This window comes from Gorilla gorilla, chromosome 13 (genome assembly GCF_029281585.2).
Source record: "Gorilla gorilla gorilla isolate KB3781 chromosome 13, NHGRI_mGorGor1-v2.1_pri, whole genome shotgun sequence".
Lineage (NCBI taxonomy): Eukaryota > Metazoa > Chordata > Mammalia > Primates > Hominidae > Gorilla > Gorilla gorilla.
In genome coordinates, this window is record NC_073237.2 from 92,663,316 (window position 1) to 92,685,375 (window position 22,060).

Here is a 22,060-nt window from a genome sequence, read left to right on the forward strand (position 1 = left end):
GTCCCACCTGTACCCCAGAACTCTGGGTTCCCTCGGCCATTTCTGCACCTCTGGCCTGAGAGCTTTCCCCCAGAACCTCAGAGGTCACTCTCACCATATGCCAGGTGGCAGGAAGGCCTGAGGAACTGACACACACTGACCACCTCCACTAGCAGCCCTGAATCAACTACTCTTAAGACTTGGTGTATGCATACTCCAGCTCCCTTGCCTCTTAGGTTAGATAATTCTGAGAGGCAAGTTTCCCTGAGTTCCCATGGGATGGGGCTCCTTAGCACTTACCTTCCCTCCTTCCTCTCAGGCCTCTCCAGGAGGATGGGCAGGAGGCACTGAGCTCCCTGGTGGCCTTTGTGAGCACAAGGTCAACCCCAGACCCTTCCTTAGTTCCCAAGTGACTAGAGCCTGGACCTTCTGGGTGGCTGCCTTAATTTTCCCCCTGTCCTCCTGGAAGGAGGCCCCAGGATGTTGAATTCTGGAGGAGCTAAAAGGCTCCACTTAAAACTTCTCCCTCCTCCCTGGGCTAGACCTAAAAATTCTATTAGAATCACACCTCTGTTTCAGACAGAATCTCCACAGCACCCCCAGAGGAATGGGACAGGGGATGGGAGAGGTCGCGTGAGGCTTATCAGCCACAGGAACACGTCCTTCCAGCAGGGTTAGAGGATCCCAAAGAGAGCAGAGACTCCAGGGAAAAGAAGAAGAGCACGGAGTCAGCATGGAGACAGTGCTTATCTGCAGGCAGGGAGCCAGGAGGGATTCTTTGCCCTTCTTGACTATACTTTTCAAATTCCCTAAAATGTTTCAGAAATAAGATAATCACAAAGTCTGCAAGTATCTCCCCACAAGGTGTAATCACTTTACAGTGGAGAACACAGCAGACATCACCTAACCAAGTGATAAAGGTGACATCTCCAGGAACAGCTCACGTGGGTAACAGCTGCTCCCTGGCAGGGGCAGGGGTGGGGGGTGCATCAGGAAGAACCCAGCACCGCCCCTGGGATTCCGAACAGTCTGATCCTGAGGGAACGTCAGACAAGCCCAAGTTCAGGGACTTCCTACAAGATAACTGGTCCATATGCTCAAAAAATGCCCAAGTCATGAAAAAATGAAGAAAATCTGAGAAAGTGTTCCAGATTAGAGGAGACTAAAGAGACGCAATAACTAACCCAACGTGTGATTCAGCAAAGGCCCATTCGTGGGCCTAGGGGAAATATGATGAGGGTCTGTGGAGGATAACAGAACTATATCAATGTTAATTTCCTGATTCAGTCACGAGCCTGTGGTTATTTTGGGGGGAAATATAAACCAAGGCATTTATAGGGCATCAATGTGGGTGAAGGGTGCATGTGAACTCTTTGCATAATTTTTAAACTGCTTTTAGAAGCTTCAAATTAATTCAAAATAAAAAGTTAGAAAAGAAAAATGGCCATTAACTTTATAATCAGAAAAAAAAAATGTTTTAGGACAAAAATATGTCTCTGGTCATAGCCTGTGCTGTGAATCCATGGAGTAGATTCTTGCTGTCAGCAAAGTTCCCAACAGCTGGAGAAGAACAAGGAACAAAAGCTGAGCTGCCCTCCTGAGCTCCCAGGGTCCCAGACACAAAGCTGGCCTCTCAGGCTTTACTGAAAGATAAGTGCTGATAAGGCCTGCGGGTCATCTTCGTCAGCGCGGGCCCCCCAGCTCGCTGAGAGGGGCCCGCCCTTCCAGAGCTCAGCCAGACATAAGCCAGAGCAGAGCGTGTTTCTTTTCAGCTGAAAGCTGCAGCTGGTGCATCCACCCTGGGTATGAGCAGACTCGCAGCAGGGTGCCCACCAGAGTGGGGACCTGCAGATGCCCCTGCCCAGAGACGCTGGGAGGCCACAGCCCAGGTCTTCCGGATGGAGACAGAACTTCAGCATTCCGTTTGGATCAGTCCAGGAAAAAAAAAAAAAAAACAAGTAAAATCTCACTATCACTGCTACTAAAACAAGATAAGCTACAAAAACAACTAATGCAACTACTGGCTTACACCCAAGTCTCACCAAGTTCCCCATAAGAACCAAATTCCCCATAAGAACGGCCACAAGGGTGACCACACTGACTAGTTGTCCTAGCCTGATTGACCACACTGACTAGTTGTCCCAGCGAAGTGTTGCTGGAAACATTGTCAAGGTAAGGTTTGTGCCTGGTCCCTCTTGAGGCCAAGGCTGGAGGTGGGCCCCTCCGTGCGAGCTGGCCGACGGGCAGACCTGGCTGCATCTGGGCAAAAAAAGGCCATCATCGCCATAGATGCTGGCAGCTGCTCTCTCGCCCACTTTAACTGTGGGGGCCTCGGCCCCCCGTTTTTTAACTACTGGAAGACGTAGCCCTGAGTCCAACCTCTTCCACGCCTGGCGATGCTGCTAAGAACGCGGAGCAGAGCTGGAGGGCTCAGCGCCGGCGGGGGCAGGGCGCGGGTCCGGGAGCGGGCGCGGAGGCACGGAGCCACACTGCCCCCTGGCGGCCGTCCCCTGCCCCGCCGGCACCGCCTCCGCGAGGCGGAAGGTTGAATGTCACCACTGCGTTGCTGAAATCCGGCTCAAGATTATTAGTGCGGGGCATCGGGTCCATCCAGGGGAGGAGAACGTTCCTAATGCGGAGTCACAAGCCCTACCTTTAAGGTCTGGCTCTGGAACTCTGGGCAAGTTTCTGAAATTCTCTGTTCTCAGCTGCGAAACGAGGAAAATAATTAAAGCCTGTGTTGTAAAGACCTCACTAGGCGATGTGTGCTATACAGGCTTTCCCTGCCCCTGACGCAAAGACACACGCACAGAAAGCAAGATCATGAGGGATAGATTTTTTTTTTTTTTTTTTTTTTTGACGAAGTCTCGCTCTGTCGCCAGGCTGGAGTGCAGTGGCTTGATCTTGGCTCACTGCAACCTCCGCCTCCTGGGTTCAAGCGGGTCTCCTGCCTCAGCCTCCCGAGTAGCTGGGACTACAGGCGCTCACCACCACGCCTGGCTAATTTTTGTATTTTTAATAGAGATGAGGTTTCACCATGTTGGCCGGGCTGGTCTCGATCTCTTGACCTCGTGATCCGCCCGCTTCGGCCTACCAAAGTGGTTGGATAGGCTTCAGCCACCACGCCCGGCCGAGGGTTAGATTTTAACCCAAACACTGTCCCTTCTAATGTTCTCCGCTGCCGCCCAGTGCAGCTCCCAACGCTGACCCGGGTTTCCGGGGTGGAAGCAGCAGAGGCGCCCCCCCACCCTCCGCACTCCCGCGCTCCACCAAGCCGGAGGGCAGCCCAGGGGCAGCAGCCCCACAGTGGGGCCTGAACAGCGTCCGCGGACCCGACCCGCGCTGCGGCCGCGCTGCCCCGCTCCTCTGGGCGCCTCCCCGAGGGCCTCGCTCGTCTGACCCGCAGTACTCTCCGCCCTGCTCCTCGTACCTTTGGTGGGCGCGTGGCTTCTGGCCTGCGGAGGCTGTGCCTCCTCGCCGAGGAGCCGTTCACAGCCGCGCGTTCGAAAACCCAGCCGCCGGCCGCGCATCCTGGAGAAGGGGCACGGTCAACTCGCACGCCCTAAGGGCCGGGCCACAGGGGTCACTGCCCGGCCTGCGGGGGCCGCGCCTGGGGCGTAGGAGCAGCGCTCCTCCGCAGGCGCTATGCATGCCTGCGCCCTCCTGCAGGATGGGCCACGAGCCCAACTGCCAGGCGATCGGCCGAGACCCAGAAGGGTGAGAGGGGGAAGCCGCACCCTCTTCGTGGGTGCGATGCTGTGAACGTCTTCCTTCAAGGAAAGAGCTGCTTCTGGATTTTCCTTGAACTCCAGGAGGTGCTAAGAAAGCTTCGTGACTGCAGCAGATGCGGCTCAGCGGCCCCTCCCAACCCGCCCGCGCCAGTTGGGAAAGTGACTCCCCCGCTCCCCGCCAGTTGGGAAAGTGACTCCCCCGCTCCCCGCCAGTTGGGAAAGTGACTCCCCCGTTCCCCGCCAGTTGGGAAAGTGACTCCTTCCTGTGGGCAGAAGGCAGCGGACCTGGAAGGAGCCCTCGGGCTCTGAGAGTCACGCGGGGGGCGGCCTGCTCTCCCGCGCCCCCTAGCGGAGCATCGGCTCACACGCACCTGAGAGGTCGGAAGAGGCGGGCGCTTCTCTGCCTCCCCGACCCAGGCCCCTTGCAGTTTGTATGCCCTCATCCTGGATAAAAGATTTTGGTTCAACTAGAACTATCTTTTCTAGATCTCATTCCTTTATAACTTTTTTGCTCACAGGGAAAAAAAAACAGGATTATAAAGCCTCTGGAATACGGTCACAGTCGCCAGACTGGGCCCTAGGAGGGCTGAGTTCCTCATTCATTGTTGGTAGAAATATAAAATGGTATGACCCCCTTCCTTTGGAAAACAGTTTGGAGTTTCATAAAATTTTAAACATACACCTGTCATCTGACCCGGCCATTCTACTCCTAGGTATTTACTCAAGAAAAACGAAAACATCTGTCTATACAAAGATTTGAACCTGACTGCTCATAACTGCTTTGTTTGTAATAGCACCCGAGTGGAAACGACCCAAATGTCCACCAACAGCTGAATGAATAAATAATTTGTAGTACAGACACTCCAAGAAATATTACTCAGGAGTAAAAAGGAATGTACTGGCCGGGCATGATGAGATTACACGCCTGTAATTTCAGCACTTTGGGAGGCCGAGATGGGCAGATCATCTGAGCCCAGGAGTTGGAGACCAGCCTGAGCAGCATGAAGAAATCCCATCTCTACAAAAAAAAAAAAAAAAAAAAAAAAAAAAAAGCCAGGTGTGGTGACGCAGGCCTGTAATCCCAGCTACTCGGGAGGCTGAGGCAGGAGGATAACTTGAGCCCAGGAGGTCGAGGCTGGAGTGATGCAACCTCAGCTCACCCAGCCTGGGTAACAGAGTGACACCCTGTCTCAGGAGAAAAAAAAAAAAGGCCGGGCGCAGTGGCTCACGCCTGTAATCCCAACACTTTGAGAGGCTGAGGCAGGCAGATCACCTGAGGCCAGGAGTTTGAGACCAGCCTGGCCAACATGGTGAAACCCCGTCTCTACTAAAAATACAAAAATACAAAAATCAGCCGGGTGTGGTAGCCCACGCCTGTAATCCCAGCTTCTAGGAGGGGCTGAGGCAGGAGAATTGCTGGAACCTGGGAGGCAGAGGTTGCAGTTAGCTGAGACTGCGCCACTGCACTCCAGGCTGGGCCACAGAGCAAGACTCCAAACCGACCCCCAACACACACACACACACACACACACACACACACACACACACAAAGAAAAAGAAAAAGAAAGGAATGTTGTGCACACAGCAACATGGGTGACTCTCTTTTTTTTTTTTCTTTTTTTTTTGAGATGAAGTCTCGCTCTTGTCCCCCAGGCTGGAGTGCAATGGAGCGATCTTGGCTCACTGCAAACTCCGCCTCCCAGATTCAAGCGATTCTCCTGCCTTGGTCACCCCAAGTACCTGGGATTACAGGTGCCCGCCACCATGCCCGGCTAATTTTTGTATTTTTAGTAGAGACAGGGTTTCACCATGTTGGCCAGGCTGGTCTAGAACTCCTGACCTCAGGTGATCCACCTGCCTCAGCCTCCCAAAGTGCTGGGATTACAGGCGTGAATCACCGTGCCCGGCCAACAACATGGGTGATTCTCAAAACAATTATGTTCAGTGCAAGAAGCCAGACTAAGAAGAATGCCTACTGTGTGGTTCCATCCTATAAGCTTCTAGGAAATGCAAATGAATCTATAATGTCAGAGCAAATCAGTCATCACCAGGTTTGGGATGGGGCAGGAAGGACGTATTTCGAAAGGCACAAGAATGTTGGGGAGAGTGAGGGGTGATCAATATTGTAGTCATTGTGATTGATTGTGATAGTTTCAAAACATATCAAGTTAGGCAATTTTAATATGTATTTATTGTACGTAATATGTCAGTGTCACCTCAATAAAACCATTTTTACCCAAAAAACAACAAACGTCAGGTCTCTGGGCTTAGCACCCCTTGGAGAAAGGGGCTATAGGTGGTCAGGAGTAGAGCCTGCAAATCTTTATTTTTCAACTTGTCCCAGTGATTCTAGAGCATAGTCTTGTTTGAAAATCAATGGTTTAAGCAGACCAAAGCAGAGAGGTGGGCAGCCGAAAGTCCACAAACAGCACTGTCCTCCACACCCAGGCATCCTCAAAAATGTTTAGGAACAATCAATTGCTCTACACCCCAACAATCAACACCAAGCAACGGAAACACCAGGGGACACTTGGGGAAAGTCAGACCGTCAAAAATCCCATCTTCCCATACCCTCAGCCACCCCAGGAAACACACCATCTAAATAAAATGGCACATCTAGCCCCTCCCCCCAGAAGACTATCCCTAAAACATTCTTAAATAGAAATTCTAAGCCATAAATTTATTTCCCCTTTTTAGGAATCAACTCATGCCTTGGTCAGTGACTAACATGCCTACCACTACTCATGACACATTGGTTAGTGCCCCTAATCTTCCCCATCTCCCTAATCTTGGGACCCCAGCCGAAATGGTTTAGTCTTGCTGGAAATGTTCCCATTGGCCACTAGCGGAAGTAGTGCCTGGATTATACACATCCCCTGAGCCCCCAATCCCCAGCTCCTGAAAACTGCCACGCATGCAAATTTCTCTTTTTGGGGGTAGTCAGTAAAGCATCTTCAGATTCAAGACCCACATTGTAATGATTCTGGACTTGGTTTTAACTCAGGGTAAAATTCCAGCAGTCTTTTAACTTATCTGAGCCTCAGTTTTCTCATCTGTAAACTTAGCACAATGAGCCATTTGGGGCTAGCCTCCCTACAGCACCGACACCCTTAGTGTAGCATCTCCCTCTCCCTTGGCTATTCCTGCATCCACAGCCAGCAGCAAATGTGGACAAATGGGATTGAGAGTAGGCAAGGAAGTCCCTGGAAGACAGCAACCAGTGAACTGGGTCATGAGTGTAAATGGCAAGCCTGTTCTTCCCTAGTTCTGCCAGGAGGATGGAGTGTCAGCAGAAGTCTATGGAGGTTCCTCCCAATTGACCACACTGGGAAATTCTCCCAACAATGACTCTTCAAAGCCATCCTGGTAAATTCTTCCTCTTGAGTGGTTCCCAAACAGTTGTCTCATTTTCCCCAGAACTTTACAAGTTCAACGTCCATGGTTTGGATCATGGTTTGGGCTCAAATTCGTGTTTGTCCCTATACATTTATATATTTTTTAAGGAAGAAGAAAAGTTTGATTATGCATTGCTTATCCAAACAGGTTTGCAGCTTCAAGAGTTTTAAAACTAGTGCTTGGATTCAGGGCTGATTTTCCCTGGCAATTGAGGGCAGTTTTGTTTCTAAAAGGCTGAGTTGCTTCAAAGTTCCTTTTATTTCCCTTAATCCCAAAGCCTGTGTGAGACAGTCATTGATGAACATTGCAAACATCCTCATTCTCCTTAACAACATAATTCTCTACGCCTAACTAAAATAGAATAAACTAGAATGGAAAGAAAGAACTCTTCAACATAAAAAACTTCTAAGCCAATAGTCCATGTTTTAAGTCACTATCCAACAAGCAAGGACAAATTGGGTAAAAGAAAACAAAAATCTCAAGTGTCAATAGCAGTGAAATAAATAGATTACATTAAGAATCACCTCTTTAAAAATATGCTGGCCCAGGCAGTTTAGAGGCGTGTTAAATCTCCAATGAATTGAAAATATTTCTGCTATTTAAACTGTTCTGTAGGATAGAAACAAATAAAAAAAAGTCTAAGTTTATTTTACTAATCTAGCACAATCCTGATGCCATGGCTGGTGGGAGGATAAATTAGTAGATGTGTTCTGGAGCAGCCAGTGAGTTACAAGGAAATTAGAGTGTGATGTCATGAAGTAACATGAAGAAAGTGTTCCAAGAAGAGTCAGTGACAACTAAAATAAGAACCAAGAAGTGACCATTGGATTGGCAACATAAGGGTCATTGCTGACCTTGACAAGCATATTCTCCATGGAGAGGTGAGAACAAAGGCTAATTAGAGTGGGTTGAGGATATAATGTGAAGTGAGGAAGTAGAGACTGTGACAAACAAAAACTCAAGAAGTTTCATGAAGGGAAACACAGAGGAGCAGCAGCTGCAAGATGATGTGGAAATAAGGAAGGAATATTTGTTTAATAGTATATGCTAGAGCTTGTTTGGATGCTCATGCAAATGATCCAGGAGTTGGAGAGAAACTGATAGTGAGGAAAGGAGAGGAGATAGTTACAGGTGATATGGGATAGAAACCAGAGGACCACAGGCCTTGGATGAGATCATTCATCCTTAGTAAAAAGGGGAAAACAGAGAGTGTGGGCACTTGGAGGGTAATTATGATGTGCATAAAGATTTTTCCATATGGACATTTATTGAAACATTGCTTATAATAGCAAAAAATAGGAAACAACCTAAATGCCCGAAAGAACATAGACCGAATATTTCAGAGTTTTAAGCAGTCATTAAAAGTGATGTTATGTACCTATAACTACCATTAAACTTAATGATAAAGGCTAAATGCTTTCCCCTAAGATTGGGAACTAGGCAAGAATTTCTGTTTTCACCATTCCTATTCAACATAGGACTGGAAGTCCTAGCCAGTGCAATAAGGCAAGAAAAAAAAAAAACACACATACAGATTGGAAAGGGGTGGGGTGGGGCTTGTCCTTATTTTCAGATGACTTGACTGTCTATGTAAAAAATTCCAAGAAATCTACCAAAAAAACCTCTTAGAACTAATAAATGGATTTAGCAAAGCCACACGATACAAGGTCAGAATGCAAAAATCAATATATTTCCATAAACTATCAGTGGACAATGGGAAACTGAAATTTAAAACACAATACTGTTTATCATTGCTAGGAAAAGAAAGGAAAGAAGGACAGAAGATAGAGTTAAGTATATATCTAACAAAACATGTACAGCATCTGTATGCTAAAAACTACAAAACCTGAAAGAAATCAATTAAGATGTAAATAAATGGAGAGGCATGCCATGTTCATGGATTGCTAAGACTCAATATAGTAAAGATGTCAATATAGTAAAGGTGTCAATTCTCAAATTGATTTACAGGTTTAATATAATTCTTATTAAAATCCTAGTGGGTTTTTTACAAATATGGACAAACTAAATCTAAAATTTAGATGGAAAAGCAAAGTAACCAAATCATTAAAACAGTTTTAAAAAAGAATAAAGTTGGAGGAATTGTATTACCTGATTTTAAGACTTACTGTAACTACAGTAATTAAGATAATGTGGTACTGACAAAGTTATAGAGACATAAACCAATGACAAAATAGAGAGTTCTGAAATAGACCCACACAAAGATGGCCAAATGATTTTTGACAAAGATGCAATGACAACTCAATTGGAAAGGGATAGTCATTTCAACAAATGGTGTTTGAATACTTGGACATGAACTTCAACCTAATCTTCACATATTATTCAAAAAGCAACTAAAAATGGATCATAGATCTGTGTGTAAAATATAAAACTATAAAGTACTTAGAGAAGGCCATGTCTTTAATCCCACTACTTTAGGAGGCTGAGGCAGGAGGATTGCTTGAGACCAGGAGTTTGAAACCAGCCTGGGCAATATAGCTTAGACCCTGTCTCTACAAAAGAAAAAAAAATAATTAAGGATACATGGTTGCACATGCCTGTAGTCCCAGCTACTTGGGAGGCTGAGGTAGAAGGATTGCCTGAGCCCAGGAGTTCAAGTCTGTAGTGACCTATGATCATGCCACTGCACTCCAGCCAGGATGACAGAGTGAGGCCCTGTCTCTAAAAACAAACAACAACAACAAAAAAAGAGAAGACTTTTAAAGGAAAACGTAGGAGAAATTATTTGTGACCTAGGGTTAGGCACAGAATTTGTAGATATGACACCAAACATACAATCTATAAAAGAAAATATTGATCAATTGGATTTCATCAAATTAAAAATATTTGCTCTCAAGACCCTGATAAGAGCATGAAAGAAAAAGCCACAGATGGGAAAAAATTTTCAATATCGTATCTGACAAAGGACTTGCATCATCCAGAATACATAGAGAACTCTCTAAACTCTATACAAACAAAATTAAAAATTCAATTTAAAAATGGTCAAAAGACTTGAACAGACAATTCATCAAAGAATATACATGGATGGCAAAAAAGAATGCTCATGAAAAGATATTCATTATCATCTATTTGTAACCAATAAAAGTAACTCTGCACTAAGTCAAAAAAGACAACACTGCAGTTTCTACAAATTTACTAGGACGTTCACGGTTGAAGCCCTGAGTTGTCACGTAAGAAGATAGCTATGTTGCAAGGAAGCCCAAGCCACATGGAGAGGCTTCAGTTGAGAGCCTCAGCTGAGGCCCCAGCCAATAGTTCACATCAATTGCCAGATGTGTGAATAAAGAGACATCCAGATGACTCTAGTCCCCAGCCATTGTCACTCCCATTCACCTAGCCTTCCCAATTGAGGTTCCACATCTTGAAGCAGATACAAGTCTTTTCCACCATTCTCTATCCAAATTAACAACCTGCCAAATTCATTAGCCTAATAAAATGATGCTTTAAGCTACAAAATTTGGGAACAATTTATTATCCAGTAATAGTAACCAGAACAAACTGGTACTCTTTGTTCCTATTGCAAAACATATTGACTGCAAATCAGCGAACATGCTTACTAACATCTACTAACAGGTATGAAGGCACTCTCTGTCATGCTCGCTTTCATATCTTCCTTCCAGGTGAATTGTGCTTATGAAGAGACATGTGTTGTTTCCAAATCTGTCAATGTAAGCTGTATTTATTATGATAATTACACAGTTGAATTAAAAATATATAAGCCAATAAAGCCTTGGCATGAAAAGAGAGTTACTGGCCAGGCGCAGTGGCGCACGCCTGTAATTCCAGCACTTTGAGAGGCCAAGGCGGGCAGATCACGAGGTCAGGAGTTTGAGACCAGCCTGGCCAATATGGTGAAACTCCATCTCTACTAAAAATACAAAAATCAGCCAGGCGTGGTGGTGCACGCCTGTAGTCCCAGCTACTTGGGAGGCTGAGGCAGAAGAATCGCTTGAACCCGGGAGGCAGAGGTTGCAGTGAGCCGAGATCATGCCACTGCACACCAGCTTGGGCAACAGAGTGAGACTCCGTCTCAAAAAAAAAAAAAGAAAAGAGAGTTACTATTATTATGAAAACTCAAGGACAAATCAATAAAAGTTATTATTGTAGATGTAGGTGTCAACATAATATCTATAAAAGATTGTTGGGGTGATTTTGAAAATCCAAAAGAATCCTGATTCTGCATTCAGATGTCTTTCAAGTGTCATTAAGTTCTCATTCCACTTTAAGGAAATCAAAACTACATATTATAGTTGGTGCATTAGATGAGTGTGATTTACGTAAGAAAGACAAGCTGCAATTCCAATCAGTGGCCCCACATTTAAAGGAAAGGACTTGGCCCTACATCTAAAGATTGGCAAAGGAATATACTTTTATATGTTTTAAGTTAAAATAAAATGTTTAATGTACCAACCCTTTGACCCAGCAAATCCACTGGTGGGTATAAACCTAAGAGAAATGAAAACATATGTCCACAAAAATACTTAAGCAGAAACGTTCATAGCAGCATTATGCATAAAAACCCAAGCTGTAAAACCAAATGTCTTTCAAGAGGAGAATAGATCAACAAATTGTGATATATTCCTACAGAAATAATACTCAACAATAAAAAGGAGTAAATGCAACAACATGGGTAAATTTCACGGACATGACACCGAGTAAAAGAAGCCAGACCCAAAAGAGCCCATCCTGTATGAATTCATTTATATAAAAGTCCATTACAGGCAAAACTAGTCTACAGTGGGAGAACTCTAGAAATTTCCATGGTGATCAAATCACACTTCTGTGTCTATTTGTCAAAATTGTACGCTAAGATTTGCATATTTGAATGTACATAAACTTTACCTAAAAAATAGAATTTAAAAGCTCCAGTGGGGGATGGGGAGAAGCTGGAGTTAGAAATGAAACAAGAATGGCAGAATGATGATAATTGCTGAAGCTGGGTGATGAGTACATGGGACGCATTATACTACGCTGATTATTTTGTGTACGTTTGGAATTTTCCACAGTAATTTTTTAAGGTAAAATGTTTAAGGAATGTGTTATTGCCTATGATTCTCAGTTTTAACCAACTTTTTTGATGAACTGATAAACTCCCTGCCCCAGTGAGGGCCTCTGCTGCACAGATTCCCCTGTGCTCTCTCCTGAGCTTTGGCAAAGGGTTGGCACCAGTGAGCTTTTCAAACCACAGCCAGGACTCTATGCCACGTATTCTAACACTTAAATAATATCTGCCATGTTGTGCAAGTGATGTCTTGGTAGCTCATTAAACTATTAAGAGAAAGGTGAGGTGACAGAGCAGGAGAACAAACAAATATGAACTTTGTTTTCAGACAGAGCTGGGGTCAAGACTCAGGTCTAGCATTTTTAATCTATGTAACTGAAGGCAATTTAATGTCCCTGAGCTTCTATGTCCTTCCGTCTGAGGGCCAGGAAAAAGTTGTGTGGACGCTGCTCTTGTTTCCCCCTTTATCTGTTACCCCCTTTTCCCAGTAATAGAAGTCTTGAGATGTGTGTACAGTCTTACAGAATATCAGCCTCCCTTGCAGCTAGGTGTGGGTGTATGACTAAACTCTCCCTGTGAGAAATAAGAGTACATCATGTGACAGCTTCTAGGAATCTTCTTTAAAATAAAACAGGCATACACTCTTTGCTTCTCTTTCATCATCCTTTTTTTCCATCTTGTTGTCTTGAATCATCATCAAGACAATATCTTATTGTCTTGAATGTGGATGTGCTGACTGGAGATGTAGCCACCACTATCTTGGACACCATAGGAACAGAGAAGTGGCAAGTAGGCAGGGGCCCTAAAACCTTCCTGGAACAGAGCTGCCATTCCTGCCCTGGACTCCCTACCTACGGATTTTTATGTAAAAAAGAAATAAACATCCTCATTTCATAAACCACTGCTGAAGTTTCTACTACACAACTATAAGTCTGCAACTGAACTCAAATCTAACCAATAAAATACCTACTTCACGGTGTGCAGTGATGAGTGGACGTGCACATGTGTCTAACATATATTAGCTATTGAAGATAGTAATAACTCATCACTATCATTACAGCCCTCGAGTTACTGTCTTGTTGATTTTCTGCACCCTGCTCTGTTTCTAGCAATAAATAACCCACAGTGTGCTTTAACAAATACTTGTGGGAGTGAGTTGAATATCTCACACTCCAGCTTTTAGTGATAGAAGACATACTGGTCCAAAGGAGAATAATTCAATAGTATATTGGTAATCATTGGCCAGGTAGGATTTAACATAATTCTAAAAGAAAGAATGGTTGGATGAAAACAATGGAATATTGAGATGGGTATCCCCATTAACTACAGGTCAAGTTTCTCAACATTGGCAATACTGACATTTGGGTCCAGATAATTCTGTGTTGGTTGGGGGTAGGGGCAGTGCTGTGCCCTGTCGGATATTCCGAAGCATCGCTGGCCTCTATCAATGAGAGATGCCAGGAGCATTCTCCTTCCCTGAGTTGTGACAACCAAAAACGTTGCCAGACATTTTTGCGAAAAATGCAAAATGTCTTCTGGGGGACAAAATCGTTCCCCAGTTGAGAACCACTGCTAAGATGGAGGTGTATATTTATACAACTTTTCTAGAAATCACTTGGTAATAAATATAAAGAGCCTTAAAAATATTTAGACTTTTTGGCCGGGCGTGCTGGCTGACCCCTGTAATCCCAGCATTTTGGGAGGCCGCAGCAGGTGGAACAGCTGAGGTCAGGAGTTCAAGACCAGCCTGGCCAACATGGTGAAACCCCATCTCTACTAAAAATACAAAAATTAGCCAGACATGGTGGCAGGCACCTGTAATCCCAGCTTCTCGAGAGGCTGAGGCAGAAAAATTGCTGGAACCCAGGAGGCAGAGGTTGCAGTGAGCCGAAACTGCGCCATTGCACTCTACGTCAGGCAACAACGGTGAGATTCTGCCTCAAAAAAAAAAAAAAAAAAATTTAAACTTTTTATCCAGGAATCCTACTCTGAGGAAATAATTGGTAATGCACACACAGCAATAATTAAAAGACAAACAACCTCATTTTAAAAATGAATCAAGCATCTGAGTATACATTTCTCCAAAGAATATATACAAATGCCCAATAAACCCATGAAAGATGCTCAAATCATTAGCTGTCAGGGAAATGAAAATGAAAACCATAATGAGATACCACTTCATATACCCACTAGTATAGTTAGTTATCACCAAAAAGACAGAAAAAGAACAAGTACTGGTGAGGATATAGAGAACTTGGAACCCTCACCCTCTGCTGTTGATAATGTAAAATGGTTCAGCCACTTTGGAAAAGTGAAGCATTTCCTCAAAAGGTTAAACACAGAGTGACCACATGACCCAGCGATTCTACTCCTAGGTAAATAATGGAGAGAAATGAAAACATATATCTGCACAAAAACTTGTACCAAATGTTTATAGCAGCATTCTTTACAATAGCCAAAAAGTGGAAACCATCTAAATGTCCATCAACTGATGAACTAAGAAATAAATGTGGTCTATTCATACAATAGAATATTATTCAGCAATAAAAAAGGACTGAAGTACTAATACATGCTGCAACATAGATGAACCTTGAAAACATGGTGTTAAGTGGAAAAAGCCAAAAACAGAAATCCACATGTTACATTCGTTACATTAAAAGTCCAGAATACGGCCAGGCCTGGTGGTTCATGCCTGTAATCCCAGCACCTAGGGAGGCTGAGGCAGGCAGATCACCTGAGGTCAGGGGCTCAAGAACAGCCTGGCCAACATGGTGAAATCCTGTCTCTACCAAAAATACAAAAAAATTGGCCGGGCATGGTGGCGCACTCCTGTAATCCCAGCTACTTGGGAGGCTGAGGCAGGAGAATCGCTCGAACCCAGGAGGTGGAGGTTGCAGTGAACTGAGATTGCACCATTGCACTCCAGCCTGGGCGACAGAGTGAGACTCCATCTCAATAAATAAATAAATAAATAAAAATAAAAGTCCAGAATAAGCAAGTCAATGGAGACAGAAAATACATCAATGGTTACTTAAGGCTGAGGGGTTCGGGTATGGAATGTGGAGTGACTGCTAATGGCTATTGTGTTTCCATGTGGGTGATGAAAATATTCTAAAATTGTTCTAAAGTTGATTGTGATTATGGTTACACAACTCTGTGACTATACTAAAAACAACTGAATTGTACACTTTAAATGGGTGAATCATATAGTATGTGAATTAAAGTATAAAAAGAAGTTGAAACATCACAACAAGAAAATGCACATACAAGGATGGATGTTGTTATAAGGTTTTGTGGGGTTGTTTGTTTGTTTGTTCGTTTTTTGAGACAGGGTCTCACTCTGTTGCTCAGACTGGAGTGATGTGATCTCAGCTCATGCAGCCTCCATTTCCTGGGCTCAAGAGAGATCCTCTAGCCTGAGCCTCCCAGGTAGCTGGGACCACAGGTGTGCACCACCACACCTGGCTAATTTTTTAATTTTTTGTAGAGAAGGGGTCTCACTATGTCTCAGGCTGGTCTCAAATTCCTGGGCTTAAGCAATTATCCTGCCTTGGCCTCCCAAAGTGATGGGATTACAGGTGTGAGCCACTGTGCCCAGCCTATAAGATTTTTAAAATCAGAAAACACCTAGATGCACATAAAAAAGGGATGGTAAAATAAATTATGTTCAGTACTATGAACAAATATTAAGCAAACATTATAAATCATCTTTGGAATAGCTACTATCACGAGGAAATATGCTGTAATCTTAAGAGGAAAGGCAGATATAAAATCTACCCTTAGATTCACAAGCACACACACAAAACACACACATGAAAATTATAAAAGGAAATTCACAATCAGTGAAGAGTGATTCATTCTGGATGGTGGGATAATGCTGGGATTTTTATTTTCTGATCTTTTTCTGTAGTTTTTCTATTTTCTACACTGTATATCTAATTAGGAAAATGGTTTTTTAAAGATTTTTAAAAGTTTATTTCCACAACTTACTGGAGATTTATAGACTATAAGAGCTGAATAAAAAAGGATAAATCATGTATAAAACCTTCTAATGTTACTGATGAGGTAACCAGAGCCCAAAAAGGCTAAGGGGCTTGGCGCTTCCTCAGTCACCTTGCCAGAGCCTGTGAAACTGAAACAGGTCCTTTCCTCCTCTCGCCTCCTTTTCTTTCTTTCTTAGAGACCCTGCCCCTTACACACACACATGCGCGCGCGCACACACACAAAGCAGCTCAAAAAATTGAGAGATTTATTTCCCCAAATTAGCCTCTGTTCTAACATTTCTACCAGATTAGGTAGGAAAGACCCAACAGCTTCTCTCCCAGAGCATTAGAGGGCAGTAGCGAGTCAGGCCCGCCGCACAGTGGATGAACTATAGTGACGACAATCATCTCTTTTGGCATGAGAAGCACAAGAAACTGATTAAAATTGGCCCTGGACTCTTCAGCTTTCTCTGGTAAGCCCTGGCTTACAGAGTCTTTGAAGTGGGGTGCTCTGGTTCCCATCCACAAGAGCAAGAAAGGGATGACACCCCAGGGAGCCGCCCCAGCAACAGCTGCCAATACTTCTTGGAGCAGCAGCCCATAATCACCTCATTTTCCTGCTCCCAGTGCCATCCGAAAGGGACTCTGCGGCCTTCGGCTTCCTGGGAGGTAGCACAGATGGAAGGCTGCAAGGACGCAGAGGGAACACGTCTATCAAAACGGCCGGCTTCTGATGCTGGGCCCTGGGGTCCCAAGCCCTCCAAAGATAAGAGAATCAGGCGAGAAACAAGAGCCCAGTACTTTCCCGCAGAAACAAAAGGTCAGTGAAACTTGGCAGGCCTCCCTGTTCCTGAATGATTCCCAGAGGATAGTAAATTTGGAAAGTGGTCAGTGTTGAAATCCAGACATATGGGCCTGGCTGCTGAAGCCTGGCTCCCTCCTGTTGCCTCCACAACATGTGAGAGTGAAATATACAGAGTTGAGGGCATGGCGTTCACCCCTTGTCATTAATTTCGATTAAATAAACTTAGCCCAGACATAGGGCTCTACTGTTCTGCTTTAGCCAAGGTGTGCGGGAAACGCCAGCTCTGCCACTCACTGGTCAAGTGAACCCACACACATGAGTTAAGTTTTCTGTGCCTCAGTTTCCTCATCTGTAAAATGAAGGCAATACTAATAGTACCTACTTCTTCAGTTGTTATGAGGCTTTACATAGTCCCTGACTACAATTAGTGTTCAATGAATGATAGCTATTATCTACTACTAATGATGATGAGGATAAAGATCTTAAAATACGGAGTTTTTCTGCCCTCATTTCGTAAGAAGTCAGTTCAACGTCTTGGGGCCTTTACTGTTAGGAAATTCTCTCTTACTTTAAGAACCCTCAAGAAGCTTGTTGGACAACCGTGCAAATCAACCTAGGATTATTACACTAGAAAACCCCTGTATCACACATCTAAAACTTACCTCTAAATATCTGCCCCAGGCCATTTAAGCTGAAGTGTGTCTCTGTTCTTACCTAAGGTGCTGGTTGTAGAAGTTGTTCCTGAAAGGCCAATTCACCAGGGTTTGATTGGAAGGTTCTAGAAACACAGTGTCTACACTTTTATAAGTTGCTCTAGTGCCAGTGGAAAGGCCAAGTAATTCATCCTACTTACACTAAACTTAGGACAAACACTTACACTAAGATGGATGAATGGAGAACACATTTTCTAGAGATGAGCATGACAATATCCACCATTCCATCGGATACTCTTCCCATGGCAGGTTTTGCGTCTTCTCCCATTGAATCTGGGAGGGCTTGGGCACAATGCCACGTGACTTCCAGGGGTAAGTCATACAGGACAGTACAGCTTCCTCCCAATTTTCTTTGGGATGCTCATTCTTGGAAGGCAGCCACCATGCTTCGAGGAAGACCAAGCAGCCACTCAGAGAGGCCATGTATAGGGGCTTCATGTGACAGCCCCTGCTGGGGTCCCAGCCAACAACTCCCTCAATCTCCAGACAAGTAAGGATGCAGTCCTTCAGATAATTCTAGACCTAGGGCTGGACACATCACTCCATGTGTCCCCAGCACCCCAAGAGTTGGAGACCCTCAGAAACCTCATTTCTAGTTACAAACTCCTGCATTAGAGCAAGGGTTTTTTAAACATTTTGAGTATCCTATCCTGTTTTTGTTTTTACCAACAATCTTACATAGAACCTCAAATATAAATAAAATAGATAAAGCTGGTGTTGCATTCATTGATGTGGGTCGGGAGGAGACCAGAAACTGGCCTGATGTAACTGTTGCCTGACGTCTTCCTCTGTTCAATGTGAAAGGTAAATAAATCTTGGGACCCCAAAATCCCTAAGCCAATGGGACAAGTCAAGCTGGGAGCTGCATCAGGTAAACCTGCCTCCCATTTCATTCCTAAATAAGATGACTACAAAGAAAAAAAGCTACAGACCTCCTTTGCAATTTGCCCACTAAGAAATTCCTTGTGTGTCCCAAGATCTTTACCCTAAAATGGTTCTGTTGAATTTTATCCTGACAATGTAAATTTATCACTTATCTTCACAGGATAGAGAGAAAGGACAAAACTCAAAGTCATCTCTCTGCTCACCTGAGACAAGTACACATCTGATTGCTTCCTCTGATGTAAAAAAGCAGAGTCACTGAGCTAGACAAGGCATAAGTGACTATTCCTCTACCCCCTCCCACATGTGAATTGTGTATTTGGTGAAAGGCTGATCAAAGACTCAAAAGAATGCAACCGCTTGTCTCTTATCTGCCCATACCTTTGCAAAATTTCTTCCTCTTTCCCCAATATTCTCCCTTTAAATATTGAAGCCTTCAAAATCATCATTGGAGAAAGGCACAAACTTGCCTCCCAGGTGCACGTCCTTAACCTTGGCAAAATAAACTTTCTAAATGATTGAGATCTGTCTCAGACACTTTTTGGTTCACACCCATTTCCTGGGTCTTTCAGGAACCCTGTTTGAGAACAGGTGAGCACTTCAGGACAACAGCACAGATTGGCACCACAACTTTCCCAGAGATCTTCAGACTCAAGTAAAGTGGCAAAAAATGTGTATTCTATGCCTCTGTGACCCCAGCCCCCTCCATCTTCAGCGGACTAGGTTGAAGTGCTGGTCTGCTCCTCTGGTCCTCTTCAGCCAGCATGGGACTGGTGAGGAAAAGATTGTGCTGGACTCCTCACCACCCGGCTACCTGACCTTGGTGTTGAGCTTCAGGTATGCCACATAGTGTGTCAGGAGCAGCCTTTGGAAGGCACCGCTGTAGAAGGCCCAGGCCGGGATCAGGCTCAGAAAGCCCGCCTTAAACAGAGAGAAGCATCAGTGTTGGGGAGGAAGGAATAACAAGTACCTCAGTTCATCTTTGTGGTCTTTAAAAATATTTTTTTCTGACTACTAAAGTGGAGCCCCAGAACCTTTTATGTAATTGATAAAGTTTAAGGGTCTTGTGACACTTTCTCAGCACACAAGGTTTTCTCAGACACCAAAGTAGCCAGTCCTTTTAAACTCCTTTGGACGACCTAGTACGATCAGCCTTAAGGATTATTTTTTTCTTTGAGACAAGGTCTTGCTCTGTCACCCAGGCTGGAGTGCAGTGGCACGATCACGACTTACTGCAGCCTCAACCTCCTGGCCTCAAGGGATCCTCCCACTTCAGCCTCTTGAGTAGCTGGTACCATAAGAGTGTGTCACCATGCCTGGCTAATTTTTTCTTTTTTTTTTTCAGAGACAGGGTCTCACTATGTTGCCCAGGCTGTTCTCAAACTCCTGGACTTAAGTGATCCTCCTGCTTTGGCCTCCCAAAGTGTTGGGATTATAGGTGTGAGCCACCATGCCCGGTCTGGAAATTCTAAATGAAGAGAACTCTGTGTTAACCACCTCCCTGACTTACTTTTTCTCTTAGTGAGTATGTCCCCACTTGTCTTCAAGTCCTTTCTACCAAGCTTCTGTTAAAATGAGGATCCTGGGCCAGGCACGGCGGCTCACACCTGTAATCTCAGCACTTTGGGAGGCTAAGGCAGGTGGATCACTTGAGGTCAGGAGTTTGAGACCAGCCTGGCCAACATGGTGAAACCCCGTCTCTACTAAAAAGACAAAAATTAGCCAGACATGGTGGCGCATGCCTGTAGTCTCAGCTACTCGGGAGGCTGAGGCAGGAGGATCGCTTGAACCCAGGAGGCAGAGGTTGCATTGAGTTGAGATCACACCATTGCACTCCAGCCTGGGTGACAGAGCGACAGTCTGTCACAAATAAATAAATAAATAAATGAAATGAGGATCCAGGAGAGAATCAGAAATGCTTTCCATCATTTGGCACAACTCCAAGGCATAGTGGGCGCTAAGGAAATACGTGAAGCCTGGATGAATGGAAGTCAGTCACAGAAAGGTATAGATTATCAACATGCAGTACTTGCTTTTCAAAGAGGGGGAAGCCTTCAGTTCAATGTATTTCAGGCTGTAGGTACAGGCCTTGAAAGATTCCTTGCCACCAAATTGCAACTGTGTCTTGCACAGTTCTGGGGTCCAGGACCCCAGAAGCAATCATTTCATAATGATTCACAGCATAACTTTATTAATCCAACATGCCTCAATCCACCTATTTCCTACAGAACAACGGGATTCCAACCAGAGGAAAACTTGAGCTTTTAGGGGAGCTATTCATGTTTTGTCAGCCAGCTCAGATCCTCAGATCTCTGCATTCCTCTGAGATATTTGAAGACAAGGGACTAATGACAGCTTCTGGGAGCCAAAGCTGACCTCTCCTCCCACTAGCCACGTCGCTGAATCAACACAACTTCTTCCTCAAGAACTTCATTTTTCTCTCCGAGCTTTCTTATCTCACAGCAAAATCAAGCCCTTTCAGTAGCTCTGTCTTGAACTAAATGTTTTGCCATAGTGAGGTCAGCCATAAAGAAAATAAGCAAAATAAATTACAATTCCAGCCCCCTTTAAAAAGTCCTAAAAGAGTCCCTCTTCCATCTCCATCTTTGTCTACCCCTTCCCAGCCTGGAAGGGCCATGTAGGAGCCAGAAAAGGCTGTGGCCCCAGACAAAAGCGGACTTAAATTCTAGCTTCACCATTACCAGCTGGGTGGCCATGGGCCAGCTGTTGCAGCTCTGAGCTTTGTTTTCCTCCATTGTAAAAGGGTGACTCTAAGTCCTATCTCACAAGATTATTAGGACAACTAAGTGAGGCAACATGCATGAAGCCTCCAAGCACGACAGGGTCTCTGTAGGTAGGGGCTCCATTCCTGCCTCGGTCCCAGCCCCATGCTCCCTGTGGGTGGAGGGCGTGCTATCTTTGCCTGGCCTCTTGGTAATAAAAGGGTCGCTTATTTACCATTTGATTCTACATGATTGCCTCTCTCTTTAGATACAATGATCTTTCTAAATCCTGGCAAACTCAAAAGTGGCTTTAATGATTAACGTATTTTCATTTATTTTCTCTCCTATTTCACCAGGCACAAAAACTCCTTTTCCTGGTCTGTTCTTGGCAACTGTTTGCCTGAAGAAATTAGAATCTGTTATCTAAGAAATTAAAAGGAAAGGTCAAGAAAATATTCAGGCCGGGCACAGTGGCTCACACCTGTAATCCTAGCACTTTGGGAGGCCAAAGCGGGAGGATAGCTGGAGCCCAGGAGTTCAAGACCAGTCTGGGCAACAAAGTGAGCCCCAGTCTCTACCAAAAAAAAAATTAAAACATTAGCTGGATGTAGTGGCATGTGCCTATAGTCCCAGCTACTGTGGAGGCTGAGGTGGGAGGAAATCTTGAGCCCAGGAGTTCAAAGAGGCTGCGGTGAGTTGTGATCCTGCACTGCACTCCAGCCTGGGCAACATGGCTATGTCAAAATTAAATAAAATATTCAACTTTGACCCTGTGTCAAGATAAAATAAAATTTTATTCCATTTTTATAAAAATAAAATGTTTATTTT

At 44.6% G+C, this 22,060-nt stretch overlaps 1 protein-coding gene and 1 long non-coding RNA gene across 3 annotated transcripts in view; both read right to left on the reverse strand.

Annotated features, from left to right (window-relative positions):
• LOC134756890 (uncharacterized) overlaps positions 1-4,175 on the reverse strand; it is a 37,529-nt gene extending 33,354 nt beyond the window's left edge. Inside the window, exon 1 of the long non-coding RNA XR_010130292.1 lies at positions 3,410-4,175. This is a non-coding gene — a long non-coding RNA (uncharacterized lncRNA). The remainder of the gene's footprint in view (positions 1-3,409) is intronic.
• A 14,990-nt stretch (positions 4,176-19,165) lies between these two features.
• HSD17B3 (hydroxysteroid 17-beta dehydrogenase 3) overlaps positions 19,166-22,060 on the reverse strand; it is a 71,266-nt gene continuing 68,371 nt past the window's right edge. For both annotated transcript variants that reach the window (XM_004048304.5, XM_019033153.4), the window contains one exon: positions 19,166-19,430. In XM_004048304.5, the coding sequence (XP_004048352.4) occupies positions 19,320-19,430 (111 nt within the window). In that variant the 3' untranslated portion in view covers positions 19,166-19,319. The remainder of the gene's footprint in view (positions 19,431-22,060) is intronic.